We start from the raw sequence: 26424 nt of genomic DNA on the forward strand, positions 1-26424 counted from the left end.
TCAGCTCTAGACCTAATTATAGTCTTGGTCCAAACTTGAATGAAAGTGCTTAACTCTAGAGAATTATATACAGTACTACTTGCAATTCCACATATAAAGAAGCAATAGGTGCCTGCATACAGCAAGACCTGTACAACATTCAGGCTTGCGATGATATGTTGCAAGAACAAATAAAAATAAAGCATCTGTCACATCAAAAGCATTTATTTGGCCAGAATTCAATTTTACAAACATTTTCTACCAGTAATTTGGGCTGAAAGTTACCTTCTCCATAATAAGACAAAATATTTTAAATAGAAATAAAATAACCAATACACAGGTTGTGAGCCACATTTGATACTATACTTAATTTATAACTTATACTTCTTCTCCTTAAAGTATCAATAATGTGGTTTTCTATGGATACTTTTGGTATTTCATCGAAATAGTTCAATGACTTCTTCCTAATTCACTCTCTCCCTTGCTATTCCTTCCTTACGTACAGACATTTTTTTCCCTAAATCAGTCTGTTCAGAGACGTTATTACACATGCCTGGAGCAGGTGGGTCTTGAACTTCAGTCTCCTGGCTCAGAGGTAGAGATATTATCACTGTGCCACAAGACACACATGAAAACAATTAATTCCCATCAAAAACAATTAATTCCCATCATATTTACCCTTCATATTTATCTGCTTGATATTAAAATTACCACCTGTTTAGCAAATGAATTTGACATTAACATATAATAGGCAATAATTGGCAGAAAGAAAATAGTCAACTTAAAAGTAATAATGTGATCCATTCCATACCTTCTTCCATAGTCTTCAGTTTTTCGTCAAGCTCTGCTTTCTCCTTTGATAGATTTTCTACATCTTTAGTCAGGGTTATATTTGATTCCTCTAGCTAACAATAAATAAACATTAGCATATTTTAAATACAAACAATTTTGCAATGTTAAATATTATTACAGACAAGGACATTATAAAGAAACATCGTTTCTGCTTATAAATGCAATAGTTTAAACATTATAAAAATTTCTGTGTAATATAGTCTAACTTACTAAGGTGATGGTGTTGTCTTTCTCATTCTGTTCCTGTTTATGTCGAGCTGTTGCTTTCTTCAATTCCTGATCAAGTTCGTTACATTGATCCTCAACAATTGTTCGAGCAAGCTGCTCAGATTCTGCTTTAGTTATAGTTAGATCCATTTGTGAAGATAATGAATCCCTGACAGAAGACAGAAAAATGGACATACTCAATAATGTTAGTCACATAAAGATAGCGTGGCAAATAATGCTGTAATCTTGTCTGTAGGACAAACACGAGGCCATAAATCAAACAAGGACCTTTCTTTAAATGAATGGGATAGATTTGGCGAGTGAGCAATGGCTAGCAGCAGTTCAACTCATTTCACCTCAAAAACTGAAAAAACGTTCTGCCATTCAGCTCCTCAGACCTGCATTATCCCTCACTCCACCTTGCTGGTATGGCTGCAAGTCAGTCCTAGCCAATGTTCTAGACTTAATATAAAACCTCACTCCACAACATGTCTTGTTCAGAGACTGCCTGAAGTTCTTGCGGGGGTGTTACTGCTTGAATATTTCACTCCTTAAGGAGGGGGTTCCTCCCAAATGGGATGGAAATCTATAGGTGAAACAATTAATTTTGCTTCCAATGTAAAATGCTGCATAATAGCTGACTTTTTGTTGGCGGGCCTCCTACTTTTCCAAGCTGGGGCAGGGTATTCGGAGCCCTATAAAATCCATCTTAGAGTAGGTTCCATGATTGTGGTATAGGGATGTCTTATGTTGCAACATTCATAGCTCTTGACCAGAAGCTCTGGGTTCAGGCCTCAGCTCGAGATTTGATGGCCTTTGGAAGGAGTGTTCATAATACACCAAACAGGTTGATTATGAATGCATAAATTCTTCATGTACATTATGCAGAACATGGTCAGAGCAACAGCTTCCCCACATTAAAATATTCCACATGCAGGTTCTTGTCATGAGCAAGTGCCAACTTCATTCTAAGGGAATATCACACACATGAAATTTGTTACCCTGCTTCTGGGAAAGGAATGAAAGGGTTTCAGTTTGAAATCAAAGAGTTTTTCAGCTATAGATCTGAACTACTGCAAAGTTTACAATTTTCTGGAGAAGACAAAAATTTAAATAAACAATCAGTCAAGAAATTTGATGTGGAGAGTAGATAGGGGAAAGAATAAGTGAAACCAGAAGAGGCAAATCTTTAAGCTTCTGGAACACAAGGAAAGACAAAACAAGGCAAAGTGGTTTAGAGGGAAAATTCATAACGGTAAGGTTGTACTAACTGAAAGTCTGAGCTCTGGTGCTGAAGCACAGCAGTAAACAATAATTTGAAAAATGGAGGACATGGACAAAGACAAGGAAAGGATTCTTCAAGATGGGCAGGGAAAAAAAAATCAGAGTTGGACTTGAAAAGAAGGATGAATTTTCTGAAAGTAGGCAAATGGATGCATAACATAACATACTAAATTAAACAAGAAGTTTAATGTATGTGAAAACTGAGAATAGGGTTTTAATCAAATAATCCTTGGGATATTAAAGATATGGCTAGGGGTTTCAGCAGCAGTTGGAATGGTTAAGGATATAATGCAAAATTCGAGAATTGACTATTTTACTGTCAGACAGGATGAGGGGAAGAAAGATTGGATGTTGTTTCAAGAAAATATCTAATTTCACCATCAAAGTTTTCAGCCTTTATGAGTAACACAATGCCAATTGTACATAGGCATTGGAATAGCCAACAAGATATCCTCAATAATTGAAATTAAAAGATAGAAAATCCTGTAAATACTCAAAAGATCAGGCAGTAAGTGATAAGAGACAAATAAACTGAACACTTTACTTCAATGATCTTTAATCAAAATCAGTTACCCTCAGAATTGTCAACATTGAACACACAAGCAATGACTCAACTAGACTCCATGTGAAACAAGCAATTGTACATTATTCCAATAGCAATGAATTGATGAAGAAAGGAAAATGTGAACATTATTAGTGTACATGTGGAAGCTGACTCAATTTTTGTGAATTATATTAAAGCTGGCAGTATGTAGATTGCTAAGGAGGCAATCAATCAAAGAAAAATTACTAAAACATGACTAAGTAGGCAGTGCAACAGAAGCCATTTGACAAAACTTAGTGATTGTGGTATGACTATAAAAACATCATGAATAAAAAAGCCAATGTAAATGGTAGATGAAAAACATGCATTAAAAAGTCAGTGGTCAAAATTGGGCCTTCTGCTGTTTTTCATGCCAAAAGCAACATAAAAACAAGTCACTGAACCACTGAGCAAGGGGTAAGAATAAAGTCTGAAAAATCTTGTTTAAAGGATGTCCAAAGAGGAGAAAATCAATTGCTACAACAATACATTACTCCACAACTTTGACATTAGTTTAAGGTAGTATCACTGCCTGCCATGTATGTGAACTCTTGAATCAATAAGCCTAGCTTTGGATTAAAGTATTGAATACTGTCGCTTTCTTTGAGCATCATTTGGGTGCATAATTCACAAAAAAATCCACTTATTGTTTAGATTTGGCACTCAAATAATGACTTGAAGCTTTTAGACAATGGATATGTATACTCTGTCACCTAGAACAAAGAAAACATTTATGTCTAGAAATGGAAGTTGCAATACAAAAAAGGCAAGTTATCAAAGGCAAACCAAACAGCAACAGGCCATATAGTTGCTTACCTTCAGAAAACAAAACAATATTGATGGACAGAGGCAAAAGCTGTGAGCAGTGTGGGTGTTCCAAAAAGCAGAGTAGATGAGTAAAATTGGGAGAAAGATGGCTTGAACAGTGGAAAAATGTATCTGAACCCTAGAAGGCTACAAGGATTATTTTCAAATTCATCCTGCAGTAAAGGAAAGCAATTTAATCCTAAATGAGGCTTAAAAAAATGCAGAGGAGCAGAGAAGAAAAAAAGTGACAAAGGAACATTTTAAAGATGGCCATAACAGATGATTGTCGCAAAAATGTTGTTGAGGATCATAGGTATTGCAGCATCATTCTAAATGCAGGTCTATCTTTCATTGTAAATGTAAAATCATTTAATTAGAACAAGCCCTATTACACAAAGAGGAAATTATTAGCACTATGAAATGAGATAATAGCTGACAGTGAATAAGGTTGACAAGATAATCATGATTCAAATATGATCACCAGTTTTCCAATGGCAGGCATGGAATAAGTTCAACATAATCATGATGGCCACTCTGCATCAACATAAAAAGTGTGGAAATATTCAGCAAGTTGACAGTGACAGTTGAAAAGCAATACAGTTAATATTTCAGGTTATGACCATTCATCAGTACTGGGAAAGTTAGAAATGTCATAACTCTTAAAGAGGTGAATTGGGGAAGGGGTGGAAAAGAAAGGTTGGAAGGCTTGAGACATGAAATGACAGAAGATTTGTTGTGGAAAAGCAGTAAGGAGTAGTAAACAACGCAGAAATTACTAAAAAAGCTCAGCAAGTCTGGCAGCATCTGTGAAGAGAAATCAGAGTTAACAATTTGGGTCAGGTAACCCTTCCTCAGAACCGGACATGTTCTGAGGAAGGATCACTGGACCCGAAACGTTAAGTCTAATTTCCCTCCACAGATGCTGCCAGACTTGTTGAATTTTTCCAGCAATTCTGTTTTTCAGATTTAAAGCATCCGCAGTTCTTTTGGTTTTAAAGATGTAGTAATAGGTCAAATAAAAAAAGAAAAGTCCAGAGGTTGTTTAAAAGGGAGAATGATAAAGACGTGTCATCCAAAACCAAAAACAAGATAAACAAGAGAGAAAGATGGAGATTTGATAATACTTAGAGGACAGAATCATTGAACTCAACAACTGTTGAGTCCAGAGGCTAACAAGTGTATAATTGAAATTGTGCATTCTATCTGATATTGTATTTTTTCAGCACCAGTCAGCACCAAAATGATGAAGTTTTCTACCTTTCACTGATGAGCTCTTGCATCCTTTTTTGTAGTTCACTATTTATTCTGTTTTTCTCTTCATTTTCTTCTTTCAGCTCCTTAACCTGAGTCTTATACAAAGTCTGTGAACAAATCCAATATTATTCAAAATGATTTATTTTGAACAAATCCAATATTATTCAAAGTGGCTTATTTTGAAAATCAAAGGCATAAAGTGCATAATTTCCCCAAATTAATTGCTATTATGTCTGTGTTTAAAATTCACCATGCAACTTGAAAAGATGAAGTACTGCAATTCTGTTGTTAAGTAAATAATAAAATTTAGAACAAGATTTTGATTCCTTTCCAGACCCTTTACAATGGTGCTACACAGGACATTTTATCATTTCAGTGCAAATCTATTCTTCAACCTAGTAATTGGTGACATTTTAAAATATTTAATGTTAAATTATAATACATTTAGGGAATTTTTTTTTATTCATTCAGAATATGTGGGCTTTGCTGGATGGGCCTGAATTTATTGCCCATTCCTGTGAATTATAAAACAAGTATACATTCACTGAAAGACAAATGAAAAGAACAATGTAACCATGGTCTACAAGAGTGGTTAGGATAAAGGTTACAACAAAGTGAAAAAATGTAGCAGGAATAAACAATATGAGAAAAGAAAAATACAAAGAATATAGCCAAAAAGGAGCATGAAAACATGATAATGGTAATATCAAACATTCTATTATAGAATTATTATTTATTGAGTATCTGACAAATGAAGAATTAAACAGAACTGAATGTGAGAACTGTAGATAATAAGGCCCAAATTAAAATGCATTAATTAATATTTGTCTCGGTCCTCACATTAGAAAAGAAAGATCAAACTCTAGAAACAATATTAGACTGAAAGTGACATTTAAGTAAATTTACAGGGATTATATCACAACTCACTGGTGTAGTGTTCAAATTTACTGAACTGCCCAGGTACTTATTGTAATCAACTGTTTTAACCAATGGCAAGAAAGGAACAAGAATGACTAATTTATAACTGTTTCTTGCACTCTACCCTTTTTTAAAAATTCCTATATACACACAGACAGGCTGTACAAAAGTGATAAGACAAAGCATAGTATTATGGATGGGGAAGTGGGGAAAAAAATCATAATCACAGTTCTAGATAGTAGATACCAATGAGTAGTTGTTTCCTTTGGCTTTCTTTCAAATCCCTTTGAATCTTGACTAACGACATTGGGACATGGATACACTGATCCTGAGCCTTTCATTTGTTGGTTAAGGCTTCACCCGTTCTGTGCTTCTCAAGATGGTTTCTCCCTTTTGATTTTTGACAAGGATATTTACAATGACAGCAGATTAAAGGGAAATAGGTGAATGAGAACAACTATCAGGAGACTTTCTGTTACTTCTGCACACAAGAGAGAAAAAAACGAGACGTTTCTGCTTATTTTGACTACACAAAGACTAACGCTAGCAGATTAGCTCAATATAGATTAATGTTTCATTGCAACCTTGTTGGAATTATAGCCTAATCAATATTCATGCAGTTTTCAGTCATTCATTTCCTGAAAAACTGCATGAATCCATGTAAAACTCTGGAAAACTATATAGAGGGTTTGTCAGTCTGACATAGCATTGGGACACAGACAGACTTCACATCTATTGTTTAAAAAGCTGAGCTATCCTGAGAATGTAATTTAAAAGAAGTTCTAGGATTTGCATATCAAAGAACAGAAACCAGCCTATCCCATTATAAAAGAAGAAAGTTTTAATCTAAGGTTGTTTACTGTATCACATCTCCATAACACTGGACTCTTTGGCTATAAATTCCGTGAGCACGATCTTAACCTCCACAACCACCTGATGAAAGACCGATGCTCTGAAAACTAGTGCTTCCAAATAAACCTGTTGGACAATAACCTGGTGTTGTGAGATTTTTAACTTTGCCCATCCAGTCCAACACTGGCAATGGGACCTTGGTCAGATGGGCCAATGGGCCAAGGAGTGGCAGATGCGAGTTTAATTTAGATAAATGTGAAGTGTTGCATTTTGTTAAGGCAAATCAGGGAAAAACTTAGACAGTTAGTGGTAGGGCCCTGGGGAGTGTTGCTGACCAAAGGGACCTAGGGGTGCAGGTTCACAGTTCCCTAAAAGTGGAGTCACAGGTAGACAAAGTGCTGAAGAAGTTGTATGCACACTTGCCTTCATTGATCAGTGCATTAAGTATTAGAGATGGAATGTTATGTTGCGGCTGAATGAGACATTGGTTAGGACACTTTTAGAATGCTGCATTCAATTCTGGTCTCCCTACCATAGGAAAGATGTTGTTAAACTTGGAAGGGTTCAGAAAAGATTTACAAAAATGTTGCCGGGAATTGAGAGTTTTCGCTGTAGGGAGAGCTGGGGCCATTTTTTTGCCTGGAGCATTGGAGGCTGAGGGGTGACCTTATAGAGGTTTATAAAATCATGAGGGTGAATAGCCAAGGTCTTTTTCCCAGCGTAGGGGAGTCAAAAACTCAACTGTATCGGTTTAAGGTGAGAGGAGAAAGATTTAAAAGGGACTTGAGGGGCAACTTTTTCACATAGAAGGTGATATATGGAACGAGTTGCCAGAGGCTCATATAATTACAACATTTAAAAGGCATCTGCTTGGATACATGAATAGGAAGGGTTTAGATTGATACGGGCTAAATGCTGACATATGGAACTTAATCAGTTTAGGATATCTGGTCAGCACAAACAGGTTGGACCAAAGCATCTGTTTCCATGCTACTTAACCTACGATTCCATGAGTGCAAGATGAAAACCTTCAACAAAATTAGTACTTTTTAAAACAATATTCAAGTTCTGTATTACCAAATGTTATGAAGGTGTAGGTATGTACTGTACCTTTGAGAGAGAATGGAAGCTGGCATGGACCTAGAGAGGCACAGAGTGTGCTGAACAATTCAAAAATGTAAGATTTGGTGAAACAAATAGCTGGTGCTACATTGCCATGATACAAAATAAATTCAAATTCGGCCAATCAGTTTAAATTATGCCCCAGAGATCAAAATCCAATTGAATTTGAATTTTACTGTTTTGGATGCAATCAAACCAATGAAATGATCTGATGTTTTGGGGTATAAAATTGGACGTTTTGAACAGTTAGAGGGTAAATAGCAAAGAGCAGCCAAGCAAACACCAACATAAGGCTAGCCGGATAACTCTCCAAAAGGTACCTGTCCATAAGAAATTTGTGCAGCAGAGGACCGAAGCCGACCTAATGAAATCTACAGAGAAAGTTCGACATCCAAAGATGACAACTAGATTTGGTAGTGATTTGCTGTAAATTTAAGAGGGAATTTATCGGACCAGTATTGTAGAGTGGAAGGTAAAAAATAGGGTTAAGAGAAAGGAATTGTAAATATTCTCTTTTGGCCTTAAAGAATAAAATTGTTAATTTCATCTTTAAATAGTGAGATCTGGGTTAATTTCTTGCCTCTCGAAATTTAACAGATTATGGCGCAAGGTGAGATTTTCCGTGTGTCAGCTTTAATTAGCAGAGGGGACTACCCCATGTCAGAACACAAACAACGAATAGTTTTTAGGTGGTATTATAATCTTAACACTGTAAGATCATTATTTTCTGAATCTGATACTTCAGCTCAACTGGAAAACACTAAAAACAGGTGCAAAAGCACAGATGTGCAGGGATCTTCAGTATGCAAAGATTACTGATATTGCCATTTCAGATGATTTTCTGACCAAACCTCTGAAAAATTCTTTTTCGGGAATGTCACCTTGGCAAAAACGCAGCTACACCAGCAGTATCCACCACCTTTTCCTCTGCTCCATTGATGACTGTATTGGTGCAGCCTCATGCTCCCATAAGGAGCTTGAACAGTTCATCCACACCTTCTGCCCTGACCTCAAATTCACCTGGACCATCTCTGACAACTCTCTCCCATTTTTTTTTTAAATTACTTACAATGTGGAAACAGGCCCTTCGGCCCAACAAATCCACACCGACCCACCAAAGCGCAACCCACCCAGACCCATTTCCCTACATTTACCCCTTCACCTAACACTATGGGCAATTTAACTTGGCCAATTCACCTAACCTGCACATTTTTGGACTGTGGGAGGAAACCGGAGCACCCGGAGGAAACCCACGCAGACACAGGGAGAACGTGCAAACTCCACACAGAGAGTCGCCTGAGGCGGGAATTGAACCCGGGTCTCTAGCGCTGTGAGGCAGCAGTGCTAACCACTGTGCCACCGTGCTCCCCCTCCTGGACCGCTGTCTCCGTCTCCAGCAAATGACTCAGCACTGACATTTATATGAAACCGGATTCCCAAAGCTACCTCGACTTTACCTCCTCCACTATGTCTGCTCCCAGGATGAGTGATTCCACTCCAGGACATCCCAGGTGCCCTCCTATTTCAAGGACCATAATTTCCCTCCCCCGTGATCAACAATGCTCTCAACCGCATCTCCTCCATTTCCCACACCTCTGCCCTTAAAGCAATGCCCAACTTTAGCCCACCGTCCATCCCAACCACAACAAGGATAGAGATCCCTGGTCCTTACATTCCACCCCACTAATCTCCAAATCCAGTGCATCATGCTCTGCTATTTCTGCCACCTACATCTGACCCCACCACTAAAATGATTTTTCCCTCCCCACCCCTATCCGCTTTCTGCAGTGACCATTCCCTCTGTGACTCCCTCATTAGGTCCACACTCCCCAGCAACTCCTCCTCCACACCTGGCATAACCTGCCCTCAAACCTCCCCTCTTACCTCCGTCCAAGGCCCCAAAGAATCATTCAAAGTGCAGCAGCGATTCACCTGCATTTCCTCTAACCTGATTTATTGCATCCATTGCTCCCTATGTGGTCTCCTCTACATCAGAGAGACCAAGCACAAACTCGGGAACCAGTTTAGGAAACATTTATAGTCCGTACACTCCAATCAATCCCACCTTTTGGTTGCCAGCCATTTCAACTCCCCCTCCCACTCCCCCGACGACATGTTCATCCTGGGCTTCCTCCACTGTCACAATAAGGCCACATGCAAATTGGAGGAAGAACACTTCATCTTCTGCCTCGGCAGCTTATGACCACCCCCATCTGATCTCAGGTCCATCCCTCCCTCTCCACCCTGCCCTTTGACCTGACATAACCAGTCTGTCTTCCTTCCCACCTATCTGCTCCACCCTTACCAAAGACCAATCACAATGACTTCCTATCCGCATCCACCTAATGCCTTTCCCCCAGCCTCACCCCCTCCCTCTGTCTATTTCTCAGCCCCCTTCTTTCTCCACAGACCTGATGAAAGGTTCCGACCTGAAACATCGAGTCTCCTGCTCCTCTGATGCTATTTGACCTGCTGTGCTTTTTCCAGCTCCACACTTTATCGACAAAAACGTAACATATGAATGGCAAGATAACATTGCAGTAGTATTTTGTGTAGGATTAGCAATCTAGGGATCCACGTTCACATGGAATTTGGATTCAAGAAAGAAAATCTGGTATTAAAAGTCTAATAACCACTACAAAATCATTGTCGATTATCATAAAAATCCTCTGGTTCACCAATGTCATTTAAGGGTAGAATCTGCTGTCCTTATTGGCCCTGGATTACATGTGATTCCCCATCCACAACAATGTGATTAAATCTTACCAGCCCTATGGTCTAGCAAGCCAAGTTGTATCAAAGCACTGAGGAAATGAAATTAAATGGATAATGTGTCTCCAACCTAAGTAGCAGAAAAGACAAGGGCAAATTCAGCCTGTTGAATCTGCAAATTTCTCCTTACTAATATCTGGGTAAATACCGAAAGAATGCAGATGCTGTAAATCAGAGACAAAAATAGAAATTGCTGGAAAAGCTCAACAAGTCTGTCAGCATTTGTAGAGAGAAATCAGAATTAACGTTTCGGGTCTGGTGACCGTTCCTCAGAACTGATAGCACCTCAGAGAATGTTGATTTATCTGCAGAAGATAGGGTGGGGGGAGGAGTAAGAAGTAAATCTAAGGTGGGGATAGAGTTCAAAGAGAGAGAAGAGCAGTTGGACAGACAAAAAAAAAGACGATAATGTTCTAGCCGAGAGGGTAAAAGCTATTACTGGGGACTGTTAATGTCTAATAATGGGTAATGTGTAATATGGACTAGGTGATGACAAGGCCTGATTTGTAAGGGTTGGGGTAAGGACTTGGGAGATCTCAAGCCTTAAAGTTACTGAACTCAATATTGAGTCCAGAAGGCTGCAGGGTCCCTAAGCAGAAAGTGAGGTGCTGTTTTTCCACCTTGTGCTGAGCTTTGCTGGAGCACTGCAGAAAGCCACGACAGAGATGTTGGCCAGGGTCGTGAGTGGTATATTGAAGTGGCAGGCAACAGGAAATTCAGGGTCTTTTTTGCGAATAGAACACAAGTGCTGTCACCTAATCTATGTTTTGTTTCCCCAATGTAGAGGAGACCATATTGTGCGCAGCGAATGCAAAAGACTAGGTTAAGAGCAGGTAATGCACTGCTTCACCTGGAAGGTGTGATTGGGTCCTTGGATAGAAGGAGGGAGGAAGTAGAGTCATAGAGATGTACAGCATGGAAACAGACCCTTCGGTCCAACCCGTCCATGCCGACCAGATATCCCAACCCAATCTAGTCTCACCTGCCAGCACCCGGCCCATATCCCTCCAAACCCTTCCTATTCATATACCCATTCAAATGCCTCTTAAACGTTGCAATTGTAACAGCCGCCACCACATCCTCTGGCAGCTCATTCCATACACATACTACCCTCTGCGTGAAAACGTTGCCCCTTAGGTCTCTTTTATATCTTTCCCCTCTCACCCTAAACCTATGCCCTCTAGTTCTGGACTCCCCGGCCTCAGGGAAAAGACTTTGTCTATTTATCCTATCCATGCCTCTCATAATTTTGTAAACCTCTATAAGATCACCCCTCAGCCTCTGACACTCCAGGGAAAACAGCCCCAGCCTGTTCAGCCTCTCCCTGTAGCTCAAATCCTCCAACCCTGGCAACATCCTTGTAAATCTTTTCTGAACCCTTTCAAGTTTCACAACATCTTTCTGATAGGAAGGAGACCAGAATTGCACACAATACTCTAACAGTGGCCTAACTAATGTGGTGTACAGCCGCAACATGACCTCCCAACTCCCGTACTCAATACTCTGACCAATAAAGGAAAGCATACCAAATGCCTTCTTAACTTTCCTATCTACCTTCGACTCCACTTTCAAGGAGCTATGAACCTGCACTCCAAGGTCTCTTTGTTCAGCAACACTCCCTAGGACCTTACCTTAAGTGTATAAGTCCTGCTAAGATTTGCTTTTCCAAAATGCAGCACCTCGCATTTATCTGAATTAAACTCCATCTGCCACTTCTCAGCCCATTGGCCTTTCTGGTCCAGATCCTGTTGTAATCTTCGCTGTCCACTACACCTCCAATTTTGGTGTCATCTGCAAACTTACTAACTGTACCTCTTATGCTCACATCCAAATCATTTATGTAAATGACATAAGTAAATGGATAGTTGTTGCACTTTCTGCAGTTGCAGCAGAAGGTGCTGTGAAGCTGTGGGGGGAGGGGAAGGTGTTGAAATTGAAGGAAGAGTGGACCAGGAGGTCCCAGAGGGAACCAAAGTTGCCAGAGGCTGACATGGGAGGGGAGGGGAACATGTTTCTTGCTGGAGCAGGCAGAAATGTTGGTGAATGATCCTCTAGGTGTTGGTGGGACGGTAGGTAAGGGCAAGGGGGATCCTATCACTGTTGCGGAAGGGAAGAGGAGGGTGAGGACTGAAGTGAGGGAGATGGGTCAAACCTGGCTGAAGGCTCTGTCAAACCACTGTGTTAGGAAATCTTTGGTTGAGGAAGAAGGTGGACATTTTGGAGGCTCATTTGTCGAAGCTGGCATCATCGGAACAAATGCAACGGAGACGGAGAGGTCAATGTCAAAATTGGAAAAGCTATATTAGAGACTTGTCACTCAATAGTCTGATATAGCCATGCTCAAATATGCCTCAAATGCCACCATTACCATCCCGGTCATGTCATGTGCAACTGACAGAAGAGGCCCAGAAAAGGTGACAGCACAATGCAGTTAGGACACAGTGTAAGTCCTCAACACTGACTATGGACGTTTTGATGTCTCATGTCATCAGGTCAGATGTAGACAAAGGAAATTCCTGTTCATTAGCACTTACTATGTTGAATATCACAAAGTAAGCACTGACAGTGGCAAAGATGCAAAATGTACTCTGGGTGGAGACATCACTGTCCATCACATATACTGGCTCTGCAGGGTCATCCCTGACCGAACTGATCAAGGTGTAAAAGATATAGCTGCCAGAATGGATCTGAGGCAAGTACTGGGCTTCCATGCTGTACAATTCTATGACTCCTAGGTGAAAAACCAACAAAAGGGAAAAACATGCTGAACCTCATTCTCACATATCTGCCTAGTGCATGTGCATCTGTCCATGATAGTATCAACAGGAGACCTGTAGCGATAAAGTCCCAGCTTCACAATGAGGATACCCCTCATCGTGTTTTGTAGTGCTACTGCCAAATTAAATGGTATTAATTTCAGAACATCATATCCTGACTCTACTATTATCATCAAGGTGGGGATCATATGCCAGGAGCAGCACAAGGCATGCCTAACAACGAGATGCCAACATGGTGAAGCATCAACACAGTTTTTTTACATGCCAAACAATATAAGTAGTACGTGATACAAAGAGCTAGATAATCCACATAAATGGATTAGATCTAAACTCTACAATCCCGCCACCTTCAACGGTGAATGATGGTGGCCAATAACTGGAGGCGGCAGTGCAAAATTATCCCTACCTCAATAATGGGAGAATCCAGAACATCACTGCCAAAGATAAGGCTGAAGCACCTGCAACAATCATCAGCCAGAAATGCCAATTGAATGATTCATCTTAGCTTCATCCAGAGGTCCCCAGCATCTAAGTTTCCAGTATTCAACCAATTCCATTTGCTACACATGACACCAAGAAAGGCTCTGGGCCCTGATGTTATTCTGACAATAGTAATGAAGCCATGTGCTTCAGAATTTGCTGCCAAGCTATTCATCAGTGACATCTAGCCAACAATGTATAAAAGTCCCCAGGTGTGTTTTGTACACAAAATGGAACAAATTAAAACCTGTCAATTACTGCCTCATCAGTTGACTCTCCATCATCACTGATACTCAGTTTGAACTCTGCAAGGGCCGTTCAATTCCTGAACTCATTACAGCCTTGGTTCATACACAGACAAAGCTCATCAATTTCAATGGGAAGGTGCGAATGTTTGCCCTTGACATCAAGGCTGCATTTGACTAGAGTGTGGCATCAAGAAGCCCTAGTAACTAGAGTCAATGGGAATTTTGGAGAAAATCCCCACTAATTGGAGTCATACCTGGCACAAAATAAGACCATCATGGTTGTTGTTGATCAATCACTTCAGCCCAAGGACCTTACTGCTGAGGTTTCTCAAGGTTGTGTCTTTGGTCCAAACGTCTTTAGCTGTTTCATCAATTACTTTTCCTTAGTCATGAAGTCAGAACTAAGAATGTTCACTGAAGACTGGACAAAGTTCAGCACCATTCAAGGTTCCTCAGATACTGAAGTAGTCAATGTCCAAATGCATCAAAGACCAAGACAATACCCAGGCTTGGGTTGACAAGTGAAAAATTGCATTTGTGCCATGTAAGTGTCAAGTAGTTTCCAACAAGAGAGACTCTAACCATCGCCCCTTGACGCTCAATGGCATTACCATCACTGAAATCTCCATTATGAACATCCTGGGGTTACCATTTACAGCAATTGAACTGGACTAGTCATATGTACTGGGGCTATAAACAGCAGGTCAGAGACTAGGAGTCCTACAGAGAGTAACTCACCTCCTGACTCCCCAAAGTCTGTTCACCATTAACAAAACACAAGCCAGGAATGTGATGGAATACTCCCCACTTGTCTGGATGAGTGCAATTCCATCAATACTCAGGAAACTTAACACCATCCAGGAAAAAGCAGCCTGCTTGATTAGTACCATATTCACAAACATTCACTCCCTCCTCCACTGAAGCACAATAGCAGTATTGTGTCCCAGAAAACAAGATGCACTACAGCAATTCACCAATGCTCCTTAGACAGCACCTTCCAATCCATGGCCACAATCAGCTGGAAGGCCAAGGGCAACAAATACATGGAAACAACATTACCTGAGATTCCCCTCCAAGCCACACATTATCTTGACTTGGAAATATTTTGCTGTTCCTTCACTGCCAGCAGGTCTGAATCCAGAAATTCCTTTCCTAATAACGGCATTGTGGGTGTACCTACACCAAATGGACTGCAGCAGTTCAAGAGGCAGCTCACCACCACCTTCTAAAGGGAAACCAGGCACAGGGAAAACTCAGGCTACGGTGTAAAGCAAAATTGAATCTCAAGAGATTTTTGTAATTAAGGTTGTTTCTAGCTTGCAAAAGTCATATGTATGCAACTTTAAGTATTTTTACTGTATTCAAAGTTAATTTTTTGAATATCAAAATATCACTTACAGAAAAATACTGCTCTGCCTCAAGCTGGTCCTGGAGTTCCCGCATTTGACCCTCATTTCCTCGATATTGCCTTAAGAAATCATATGAGGCATTATCAGATAGTTGCTTAATGTGATTTAAATTAAAGCTGTATTATATACAAACATATCTAAAAGCAATATTATTAGGCTGAACTGCCAAAAATCTCTACTTTAAGTATGACTATTTGTATGAGAAATATGACACTAGAAAATGTGACTTCCATTAGGTCCTTTCTCCGATTAAATTGGGTGTATAACATGTATGGTAACCAACCATTCAATTTTGAGAATCTCGAAATAATACTCATACTGAATCCTCATCCATCTACAATGTGGAGTTAGAAGTTCTTGCCAAAGACTCAAATTGCACTAACCCCAATCAAATTAACACAGGACAGAGCTACAAGTGGAATTTGACAAAGTTAAATGAGCTTTCCAGACATGCTTCTCAATACTTACCCAACTTAGATCACTTTAGCAAATCTGATATTGAATAACATTGATAACTAAATTACATAAGAAGAATTCCAGCTCACTATGATAACCAAGCCCTCCAGATTTCAGTATTGAGCTAAGATGGTCAGTCTATCAAGCTGGGGTACTGCGGATTTGCACAATTCAGCTCTTGTACTGTCAAGACTGTCATTAATTGCTGACTTGGTTTCAACTGCCATTTTGGAACCATCTCTGTTATTATGAGAATTAAATTCTCTTCGTGACTTTCACTGAAACCCAAGAAAGGAAGCAACCAGACAAAGCCATTGATAGAGATGGGTGTGAGAGTTCAGGCTTGAGGGGATTTATAAAAATACAAGATTTATATAAATTTCCAGAACTTTTAACTGTTTGTCTTGTATTGTTACAAAGCCAAAGTATAAACAATGCTGAATTGTTTATATAATCCTGAGGGCATGTTACTTTGTTCAGGTGGACTGATCTATAGGATATTCACAATAGTGAGAAAGTGTGCACTATTGATTTTTAAATTCTATCCATTGATTGGACTCTCATGGATTGAGATGGTTTCAAAAAGTAAAAACCACCAACTTCAAAGTGGACACAGTAATCACCTGATCATAGGTTGAGCAAGCTTCATGAAACAATTATAAACAAAGCCAATCTGAACTGAAATAAACATTTTTATCAAAGACTGAAGCCTTAGGCATGAGAAGACCTATATTTCCCGTATAATGACTATTTTTAAAAAATATAAACTGGGGAAAAATGGAAGTTCAGATACTGTTGTGTTGCAAAGAACATAACTCGTTCTGTTTTGCACTTCTAAGATCAAAAATGGAACTGCGTGATGTACTCACATTGGCTGCAAAGAAATCATATAACGTTTGGAGAAGTGGGATTTGATACTTCTGTGAGAGAAATTGGCACGAGGTGCGTTTGGGTTTTAACACTGCTTAGCAACAGTCTTTTGCATTTTCATGTTGTAGTTTGTCACAGAGCTGAGAAAGGGAGTTATACTGATCTCTAGAACATCTGTAAGAGAAAAATGGTCTCTCTCTTTTCTCACTGTCAGAGTGAAAGAAAAACTAAGATTTTGAATGGAAGCTTTAACAATTCAAGCAAAGATCTAGATCTAATTGATCTGCTAAATTGAGGATTTTCTATCAAACAGTGAATGACAGTAATGTGATAGCATTGTCAAAAACCAAATTAAATGTGACAAAGTCAGCTCATTTCACCCTTGGACTCGATCCACAGTTTGTTGCTTTTTGCCTATGTTTTTCACCCATAAGATATAAGCAGAAACAGGTCATTCAGCAAATTGAGCCTGCTCTTCCATTCAATGAGATCATGACAGATTTGATAATCCTCAAGTCCACTTCTTTGCTTTTTCCCTAGAATCTTGATTCCCTTAAAAATCTATCTCACCCTTGAATATACTTAACAACCCAGCTTTGACAGCCTATGTGGGAAATAATTCTACAGATTCACTACTGAGAAATTTTACTCCTTATCTCTGATCCAAGACTCTCTGACAACGGAAAACAACCTTTCCATATCTATCCTGTCAAGAGCCCAGAGAATCTTGTGCGCTCCAATAGGGTAACTTCACATTCTTATAAAATTGAATGAATACAGATCCAACCTACTCAACCTCTCCTCATAAGGCAGTCCCTCCATACCTAGTATCAGCCTACAGACCCTTCTCTGGATTGCCTCCAATGCCAGTATATCTTTCCTTCGTCACAGTATTTCAGTTAAAGTCCAACTAGTACTTTGCATAGTTTTGCAAAACTTCCCTAATTTTATACTCCATTCTCTCTACTATAAAGGCCTCAATTGCATTTGCCTTCCTTGTATGCTAGCATGAATTTATGATCCATGGATGAAAATTTCTAATCCCTCTGTTCCGTAGCTTTCTGCAGTCTACAGTCTAAATAATATTCAGCTCTGAACACTACCTGCTAAATTGCACAACGTCTCATTTTCACACATATCATTCCATATGCCAAATGATTTGTCTACTTGCTTAACCTTTCAAAATCCCTGTGTAGACTCTTGTGCATCATTATCACCATTTGCCTTCCCACATATTTTTGTGTCATCGACAAACTTGGTGATAGTACATTCACTTTCATCATTCAAGTCATTAATATACATTGTAAATACCCTGATCTCAGCAGTGGTCCTTGTGGCACTCCACTAGTTATAGAGTGCCAACCTGAAAATGCCCCATTCCTCCTAACACTGTCTTCTATTAGCTAGTCAATCCTCTTACCACAGTAATATACTACCTCCAACAACATGGGCTCTTATTTTAGAGTCATACAGCATGGAAACTGACCCTTCGGTCCAACAAATCCATGCCAAACATAATCCCAAACTAAACTGGTTCCACCTGCCTGCTCTTGCCCATATCCCTCCAAACCTTTTCTATTCATGTACATATTTAAGTGTCTTTTAAACATTGTAACTGTGTCCACATTCACCAATTCCTCAGGAAGTTCATTCTACATCCAAACGACCCTCTGCGGAAAACATGTGCACTTCAATATCTATTTAAAATCTCTCTCCTCTACCTTAAAAACATACCCCTAGTCTTGAAATCCTCCACCCTAGTGGAAAGACACCTACCACCAACCCAATCTATATCCCTCATGATTTTAGAAAGCTCTATAATGTCACCTGTCAACCTCCTTAGCTCCAGTGAAAGTAGTCCCAGTCTATCCAGCCTTTATGTCCCTATTAATAAAGCCAAGAACACTATATGCTTTATATATTGCTCCCTCTACCTGTCTTGCCGTTAATGATCTGTTCATGCATTCACCCAAATCCCTCTGCTCCTGCATCTCCTTTAGAATTGTACTCCTATTTTATTTTGTCTTTCAGTGTTCTTCTGATCAAAGTAAATCACCTTTGCTGTGGCCCACTGAGGAGATTGAAAAGTGTGAATATTTAGAATCCCTACCTAGAATCCCTACAGTGTGGAAACAGGCTATTTGGTCTAACAAGTCCACACCGACCCTCCGAAGAGTAACCCACCCAGACCCATTTCCCTACTACTCTACATTTACCCCTAATGCACCTGACCTACACATCCCTTAACACTATGGGCAATTTAGCATGGCCAATTCACCTAATCTGCACATCTTTGGATTGTGGAAGGAAACCCTTGCAGACACGGGGAGATTGTACAAACCCACATGGCCAGTCACCCAAGACTGGAATTGAACCCGAGTCCTGGGCGCTGTGAAGCAGCAGTGCTAACCACTGAGCCACCATGCCACCCTCGTGACGTGTGGTGATGATTCACCATTCTTCACCAAGTGGCAACTATATGAAATCTATTTTCCAATGGCACGATTCAAAAAAGAGCAGGGAGTTCTGGAAATCCACGTGCTTCCAACAATATGTATCCTTCAATCAACATTAGTATACCTTATTAGCTTTGTAAAACATTAGTGTGAAATTTCTGCTACACTTATTTATAAAACTATACTCACTACACTTCATATTTAATTTATTACAGAATGTGGTAAATTACCATCAGGCCCTGAAAGGCACTATAAATGCAGCTCATTCTTTGATGCAGAGGAAAGAAAGAGCTTGCAGTTATATAGTACCTTTCATAACTCATGGTGTCCCAGAGTACTTTTCAGCCAATAGAACACTTATGCAGTGTAGCTGCTGTTGTAATGTGAGGATGCAGCAGCCAATTCTGCTCAGCAAGGTTCTAAATAGAGCAATGTAAAATAACTAGATAATCTGTTTCTTTTGTGTTGTTTGAAGGATAGATATTAATCAGAACATGAGGGAGATCTCATCTGCTTTTCCCTTAAATACTATCATTTAAAGCCACTGAACAGCTTTTCTTTATTAAAGTTTAACATGTCCTCAGATTAATTATTCATAGACATAAAATGTCTATTCCTCGATTGTCAGAGCGTGCATTTATCCTTTATGAACTATCACATCATTACAATCTATGTTCCATGGGTGCAAAAAAACATTGCTGTCTAGAGTATAATTAGAGGGTTTGGTTTTACTTTCATTTTGATTTGCACTCATGGCTACAGTGAGTAAAATACTGATACAACATGAATGAAACAGTTAAGCACAAGGTTCAACCACAGCAATGCAATCTATATACTTTCAAAAGCAAGCACTATCAGGAATAGTAGATAGTTTGCACTAATTTGACACACCTATATGTCAGCAAACAAATTGCTACTATAGCTTTAATTAACTTGTTTAAATTCAATGTTTTTCCACAGGAGATATGTCTGTTAAAAGCAATTATTTTTGTTGTCTTCTGTCTCCTCTTATTCATCTTCAGACAGACAGACACAATGTGGCTGAGAGCTTGACATGACTGGTCCCACTTCCTAAATCATGACCATACATGTCTTAGCCACTAAGAAGCAGACAGCAACACCAGGACTCTGAGGGAAACACCATTTAAGTTTACCTTGCCTGGGTAATTCTTACTATTTCCCATAGTAGCAAAACAAAGACTGAGAACTTTGCATAAACCTATGATGGACTGTATGTCACATTGGTTAAGCCAAAGCTGGAGTATTGTGGTTGCCATACTGTAGGCAGGATGTAATTGCACTAGAGAAAGTGCAGAAGAGATGCACCAGGATGTTGCCTGAGCTGGAGCTGTTCAGCTATGAAGAGAGACTAGGTATACTGGCATTGTTTACCTTAGAACAGAGAAGGCTGAGGGGAGATCTGACTAAGATGTACCAAGTTCTGAGGGGCACAGGCAGGATAGAGAGGAAGAAGCATTTCTTTTAATGGGAGGGGGTTGAATAACCAGGGGGCACAGTTTTATGGTAAGGAGGAGGAGGAGGCTAAAAGGGTATATTTGTTAGTTCACAATGGAGTTTTTTAAAAACATAGTTCCCCATTTAAGTTGCATTTTTCTTTAACTTCCTATCTGAGGCATGTAAGAATCTCTACGTTGGTTAACATATTTTTATTCCCTGCAAAAAAATTGCAACCATTCCAGAAATCCCTAATTCAATGAGACATTTATTTCACTGTGCTGTAACTCTTTAGTGGAAAACTATCACTTCAACATCCTGTTGCACAGTCAAACATAGTAATCTTCAAATCTTATGAGTAATTTTTGAAATCATATACAATATTAGTCCTCTTTACAGCTAAGTACCACTGCTCAAAATCCTCAATTTAACATAGATTAAAAAATAAAATTTCCCAATAAATGAATCAGTACAATGTTAAAGCAGAAATAAATACTTTGAGAGCTGTGCCAGCTGGAATTCGAGTGACCGTTTGGATTCCAACAATGAATTGATCTCTTGTTTCAACTGCTTTTCTGAGCCTTTCAGATTGTCTGCTTCCAGTGACTGGGCCTTCAGTTCACTCTTTGTCATTTCTCGTTTATTCATCTCTTGATCCAGCTGTAGTGCCAGATTCTTCACCTGCATAATTAAGAATATTGATTATCATTTCTTAGGTATATTATCTTAGTTTAAGGTGAAATAAATGGTTTGCATTTAAAAAGGCAATATCACATCTATCAGGATGCCCCAGAGTGCTTCACATTCAAAGGTTGATTTCCAGAATATAGCAGCAAATTACACCTACTTACCCACACATCATTCCTGACTATTTTAGAGGATATATAATGCCACACACCTGGTTATCTTTCCTATTAACTGAAGACTATATATAAAAATCATATTTAAAAAAGTGAGCATACTTTCTCTTTTCTAATGCTGCAGGGTAATTTAACATATTAATTAAAAGACGCTTCCATGGAAAGCGGCCCATTTTCGTAAGGGAGTGAATTCCAGCCGTCCACCTGCCTGGGTGATTTCCAGGCCCGGTTGTGCCCCCTGGATTCATTCGGGACAAGATACAAACAGTGTCCCCAGAGAGGGCAGGGTGCAAGCTATGCTCTGACCCAGTTTGAGCAATTTTCCACCATGGGAAGTGGCCTATTTTCGCAAGGGAAAGAATCAAAGATATGCTCCAGCCTGGGGGAGATCCTTTTTTTTTGTCTGAAATGTTAATAAACCTGCACTATTTTCAGAGGGGTACACACTGGCACTGATCTTTCTACCTGAACTCTGACTCCTTCTATTTGACTCATTCCCTGCCCCACAACCCCCTCCCCCTTCCCATCAGTCATCAGTATAAATACAGCACAATTTCCCAGCTGCTTTCAATTCTGATAAATAGTCACTGAACACTAAATGTTAACTCTGTTTATCTCCTCACAGAAGACTATTCAATACTCCTAAACATCCATCATCAATTTTGATATCGATTAAAGCATTAATCTCTCATACATTTTCTGTTTCACTGACCTCATCAGCATCTATCACATTATGCAAACAAAATAGCCGTTTAAAATTTCTATTTTCTTTTGGTATCTTCAGTTTTAAATTGTGTCCTCAATACGAGAGTCCTGTGCTTCACAAAACAGCTTTTGTACACCCAAACTTTCCATACCCATCATTACGTCCTGCTGCATTGTCCTTCCTCTACAGTACAGTTTCAAGGTGGACAATCTTTCTCTTTCACTCAAAGTCTCTCAGTTCAGGAATTAGTTCGGTAGTCTTCCTTTGAACATCTGAATATTTCATTTTTTTAAAATGAGGAAATCAAAGTGAAAATGGCATTCCAGATTATGCCCGACAAGGATAGATAAATTTCAATAACAGCTCTTTAGACTTAAAGACTAACCTTTGTTACACAATCCAAAATTGGCTTGGCTTTTTTCACTTATGGATATAGAATCAAAAATGTTACTGAACTATTCATCAAAATCCCCAAGACTTCTTCAGTTTTATCACCTTAAACGCATTTGTTTTTAACATGTACTCTGTAATTTTACTTCATATACCTAATCTCATTACATTTGTTCATGGTGAACTTCGCTTATCATCTCTCTATCTGTCACTCTTAAGTAGTCCATTACCCACTAGATTTTTTCACTTTGATAAGCAGCTTTGGTCAGTGTTTTAATCTCATTTCTATTCATAAATTTAAACACTTAGGACAATATTCCATTCATTAAGTAATTTCTGAAAGCTTGTAGACAACAGCAGCCTAAACATCAATCCTTTTGGTCCTCCAGTGGTAACTGACTTCTAATCTGACAAGTCTCCATGTTGCCACCAAGTCAATCTAACAACCATTTTACAGGTTATTTTGCTGTCAATCCCAAAGAACCTTGCGAGTGAGTATTAGATGGGACAATGCCAAATATGTTTGTGAAATTCAGATATTTTGTGGAGTTTCCATTTGGTTGCACTTTTTATATGAAGCACACTTTACTTGTAAAGTACAAAACCAGTGCAGCAAATCGCAGCGTTTCAAAATCACAGAATTGTTACACTGCAGAAGAATGCCATCTGGCCCACTGTATCTGCACCTGCTCACTGAGCATTTTGATTTAGTATAAACTCTCTGTAACTTTGCATATTGTTTATATTTAAATAACCATCTAATGTCCTTCTGAGCATCTCAACTGAACTTGGTCTCCACCAGACGAAAGTGAGGACTGCAGATGCTGGAGATTAGAATCAAGATTGTGGTGCTGGAAAAGCACAGCAGGTCAGGCAGCATCTGAGCAGCAGGGCAGTCGACGTTTCGGGCAAAAGCCATTGGCCGTTTGCCTGAAACGTCGACTCTCTTGGTCTCCACCACCTTCCAGGCAATACATTCCAGATCCTAACTACTCAATATATGGAAAAGACTTTTTGCACCTTGCATTTGCTTAATGTGCACAATGCTTTAAAACTGTGCCCTCTGGTTCTCAATTCCTACTCTGTCCAGACCACTCTTGATTCTGAAAACTTCTATCAAATATCCTCTCTCCAAGTAAAACAGTCTCAACCTCTCAAATTCATCCTCATTATTGAAGTTTCTTATCCTTTTAAATCTTTTCTGTGATCTCTCCAGTGCATTTATATCCTTCCTAAAGTGAAGCACTCAGATACATATGCAACTAGTGTCTTAGTCAATAAAAAGTGGAGCTGGAAAGGCGCAGTAGGTCAGGCAGCATCGGAGGAGCAGGAAAGTAGACTTTCCTGCTCCTCCGATGCTGCCTTACCTGCTGTGCCTTTCCAGCTCCACGTTTTCATCGACTTTGATTTACAGCATCTGCAGTCCTTCCTACCTCCATGCAACTCATGTCCTATATAAGTATAGAATAATATCACGTTATCACATTTGAAGTGCACATCCACATACATTTTAAAGGTTCGAAGGTTTCCTGTTTTGCCCAGGGAGTGCATTACAGATTCCCAACAACCTCTGGGTGAAAATAAGTTCTCTTTTTTTGTTCGGTTTTTTATTTATAATCAGCAAAAGCATGGACCTTATATTGACCTCTTGGAACTATTCAGTAACCATGAGTCTCTTTTTCTTATCCCTTGGAAAAGTTTATATACATGTTGCAAGTGTCCCTTTTATTCTGTAATTGTGAACTTTCCTCAAGTCTATTGTGTGGCACAGTATTGAATATATTTTGATTTATTATTGTCACATGTACATATGTACAGTAAAAAGTTTTGTTTTACATGCAGTACTGGCAAATCATACCATACAAAATGCAAAGGGTAATAGAACAGTGTGAGGAATACAATGTTAAGGCTGCATAGAAGGTGCACAAAGCGTGAGATCAACATTAAATTTAAAATTTGAGACGCCTAGTCAGAGGTCTAAATAACAGTTGGGAAGAAGCTGTTATAGAGTCATAGAGATGTACAGTATGGAAACAGACCCTTCGGTCCAACCTGTCCATGCTGACCAGATATCTCAACCCAATCTAGTCCCAGCTGCCAGCGCCCATCTCATATCCCTCCAAACCCTTCCTATTCATATACCCATCCAAATGCCTCTTAAATGTTGCAATTGTACCAGCCACCACCACATCCTCTGGCAGTTCATTCCATACACATACTACCCTGTGCGTGAAAACGTTGCCTCTTAGGTCTCTTTTATATCTTTCCCCTCTCACCCTAAACCTATGCCCTCTAGTTCTGGACTCCCCGACCCTAGGGAAAAGACTTTGTCTATTTATCCTATCCATGCCCCTCATAATTTTGTAAACCGCTATAAGATCACCCCTCAGCCTCCGACGCACCAGGGAAAACAGCCCCAGCCTGTTCAGCCTCTCCCTGTAGCTCAGATCCTCCAACCCTGGCAACATCCTTGTAAATCTTTTTTGAACCCTTTCATGTTTCACAACATCTTTTCGATAGGAAAGAGACCAGAACTGCACGCAATATTCCAACAGTGGCCTAACCAATGTCCTATACAGCTGCAACATGACCTCCCAACTCCTGTACTCAATACTCTGACCAATAAAGGAAAGCATACCAAACGCCTTCTTCACTATCCTATCTACCTGAGACTCCACTTTCAAGGAGCTATGAATCTGCACTCCAAGGTCTCTTTGTTCAGCAACACTCCCTAGGACCTTACCTTAAGTGTATAAGTCCTGCTAAGATTTGCTTTCCCAAAATGCAGCACCTCGCATTTATCTGAATTAAACTCCATCTGCCACTTCTCAGCCCACTGGCCCATCCTGTTGTAATCTGAGGTAACCCTCTTCGCTGTCCACTACACCTCCAATTTCAGTGTCATCTGCAAATTTACTAACTGTACCTCTTATGCTCGCATCTAAATTATTTATGTAACTGACAAAAAGTAGAGTCCAGCACCAATCCTTGTGGCACTCCACTGGTCACAGGCCTCCAGTCTGAAAAACAACCCTCCACCACCACCCTGTCTTCTACCTTTGAGCCAGTTCTGTATCCAAATGGCTAGTTCTCTCTGTATTCCATGAGATCTAACTTTGCTAATCAGTCTCCCATAGGGAACCTTGTTGAACGCCTTACTGAAGTCCATATAGATCACATCTACTGCTCTGCCCTCATCAATCTTCTTTGTTACTTCTTCAAAAAACTCAATCAAGTTTGTGAGACATGATTTCCCACGCACAAAGACATGTTGACTATCCCGAATCAGTCCTTGCCTTTCCAAATACATGTACATCCTGTCCCTCAGGATTCCCTCCAACAACTTGCCCACCATCGAGGTCAGGCTCACTGGTCTATAGTTCCCTGGCTTGTCTTTACCGCCCTTCTTAAACAGTGGCACCACGTTTGCCAACCTCCAGTCTTCTAGCACCTCACCTGTGACTAGCGATGATACAAATATCTCAGCAAGAGGCCCAGCAATCACTACTCTAGCTTCCCACAGAGTTCTCGGGTACAGCTGATCAGGTCCTTGGGATTTATCCATGTTTAACCGTTTCAAGACATCTCAGCACTTCCTCCTCTGTAATCTGGACATTTTGCAAGATGTCACTATCTATTTCCCTGCAGTCCATATCTTCCATATCCTTTTCCACAGTAAATACTGAT

General features: G+C 39.7%; 1 protein-coding gene across 1 annotated transcript in view; it reads right to left on the reverse strand.

The window, feature by feature from the left end:
* The window catches only part of rock1 (Rho-associated, coiled-coil containing protein kinase 1), a 207983-nt gene that overhangs the window by 39813 nt on the left and 141746 nt on the right, over positions 1–26424 (reverse strand). Inside the window, exons 20-24 of the mRNA XM_043688241.2 lie at positions 21278–21462; positions 15534–15603; positions 4970–5073; positions 1042–1207; positions 791–884 (exon numbers count right to left, since the gene is read on the reverse strand). Of these exons, the coding sequence (XP_043544176.2) occupies positions 791–884; positions 1042–1207; positions 4970–5073; positions 15534–15603; positions 21278–21462 (619 nt within the window). The remainder of the gene's footprint in view (positions 1–790; positions 885–1041; positions 1208–4969; positions 5074–15533; positions 15604–21277; positions 21463–26424) is intronic.

Source organism: Chiloscyllium plagiosum, unplaced genomic scaffold (assembly GCF_037043375.1).
Source record: "Chiloscyllium plagiosum isolate Xiang-an unplaced genomic scaffold, Cpla_swu_hap1 HiC_scaffold_4, whole genome shotgun sequence".
Taxonomy (NCBI): Eukaryota; Metazoa; Chordata; class Chondrichthyes; order Orectolobiformes; family Hemiscylliidae; genus Chiloscyllium; species Chiloscyllium plagiosum.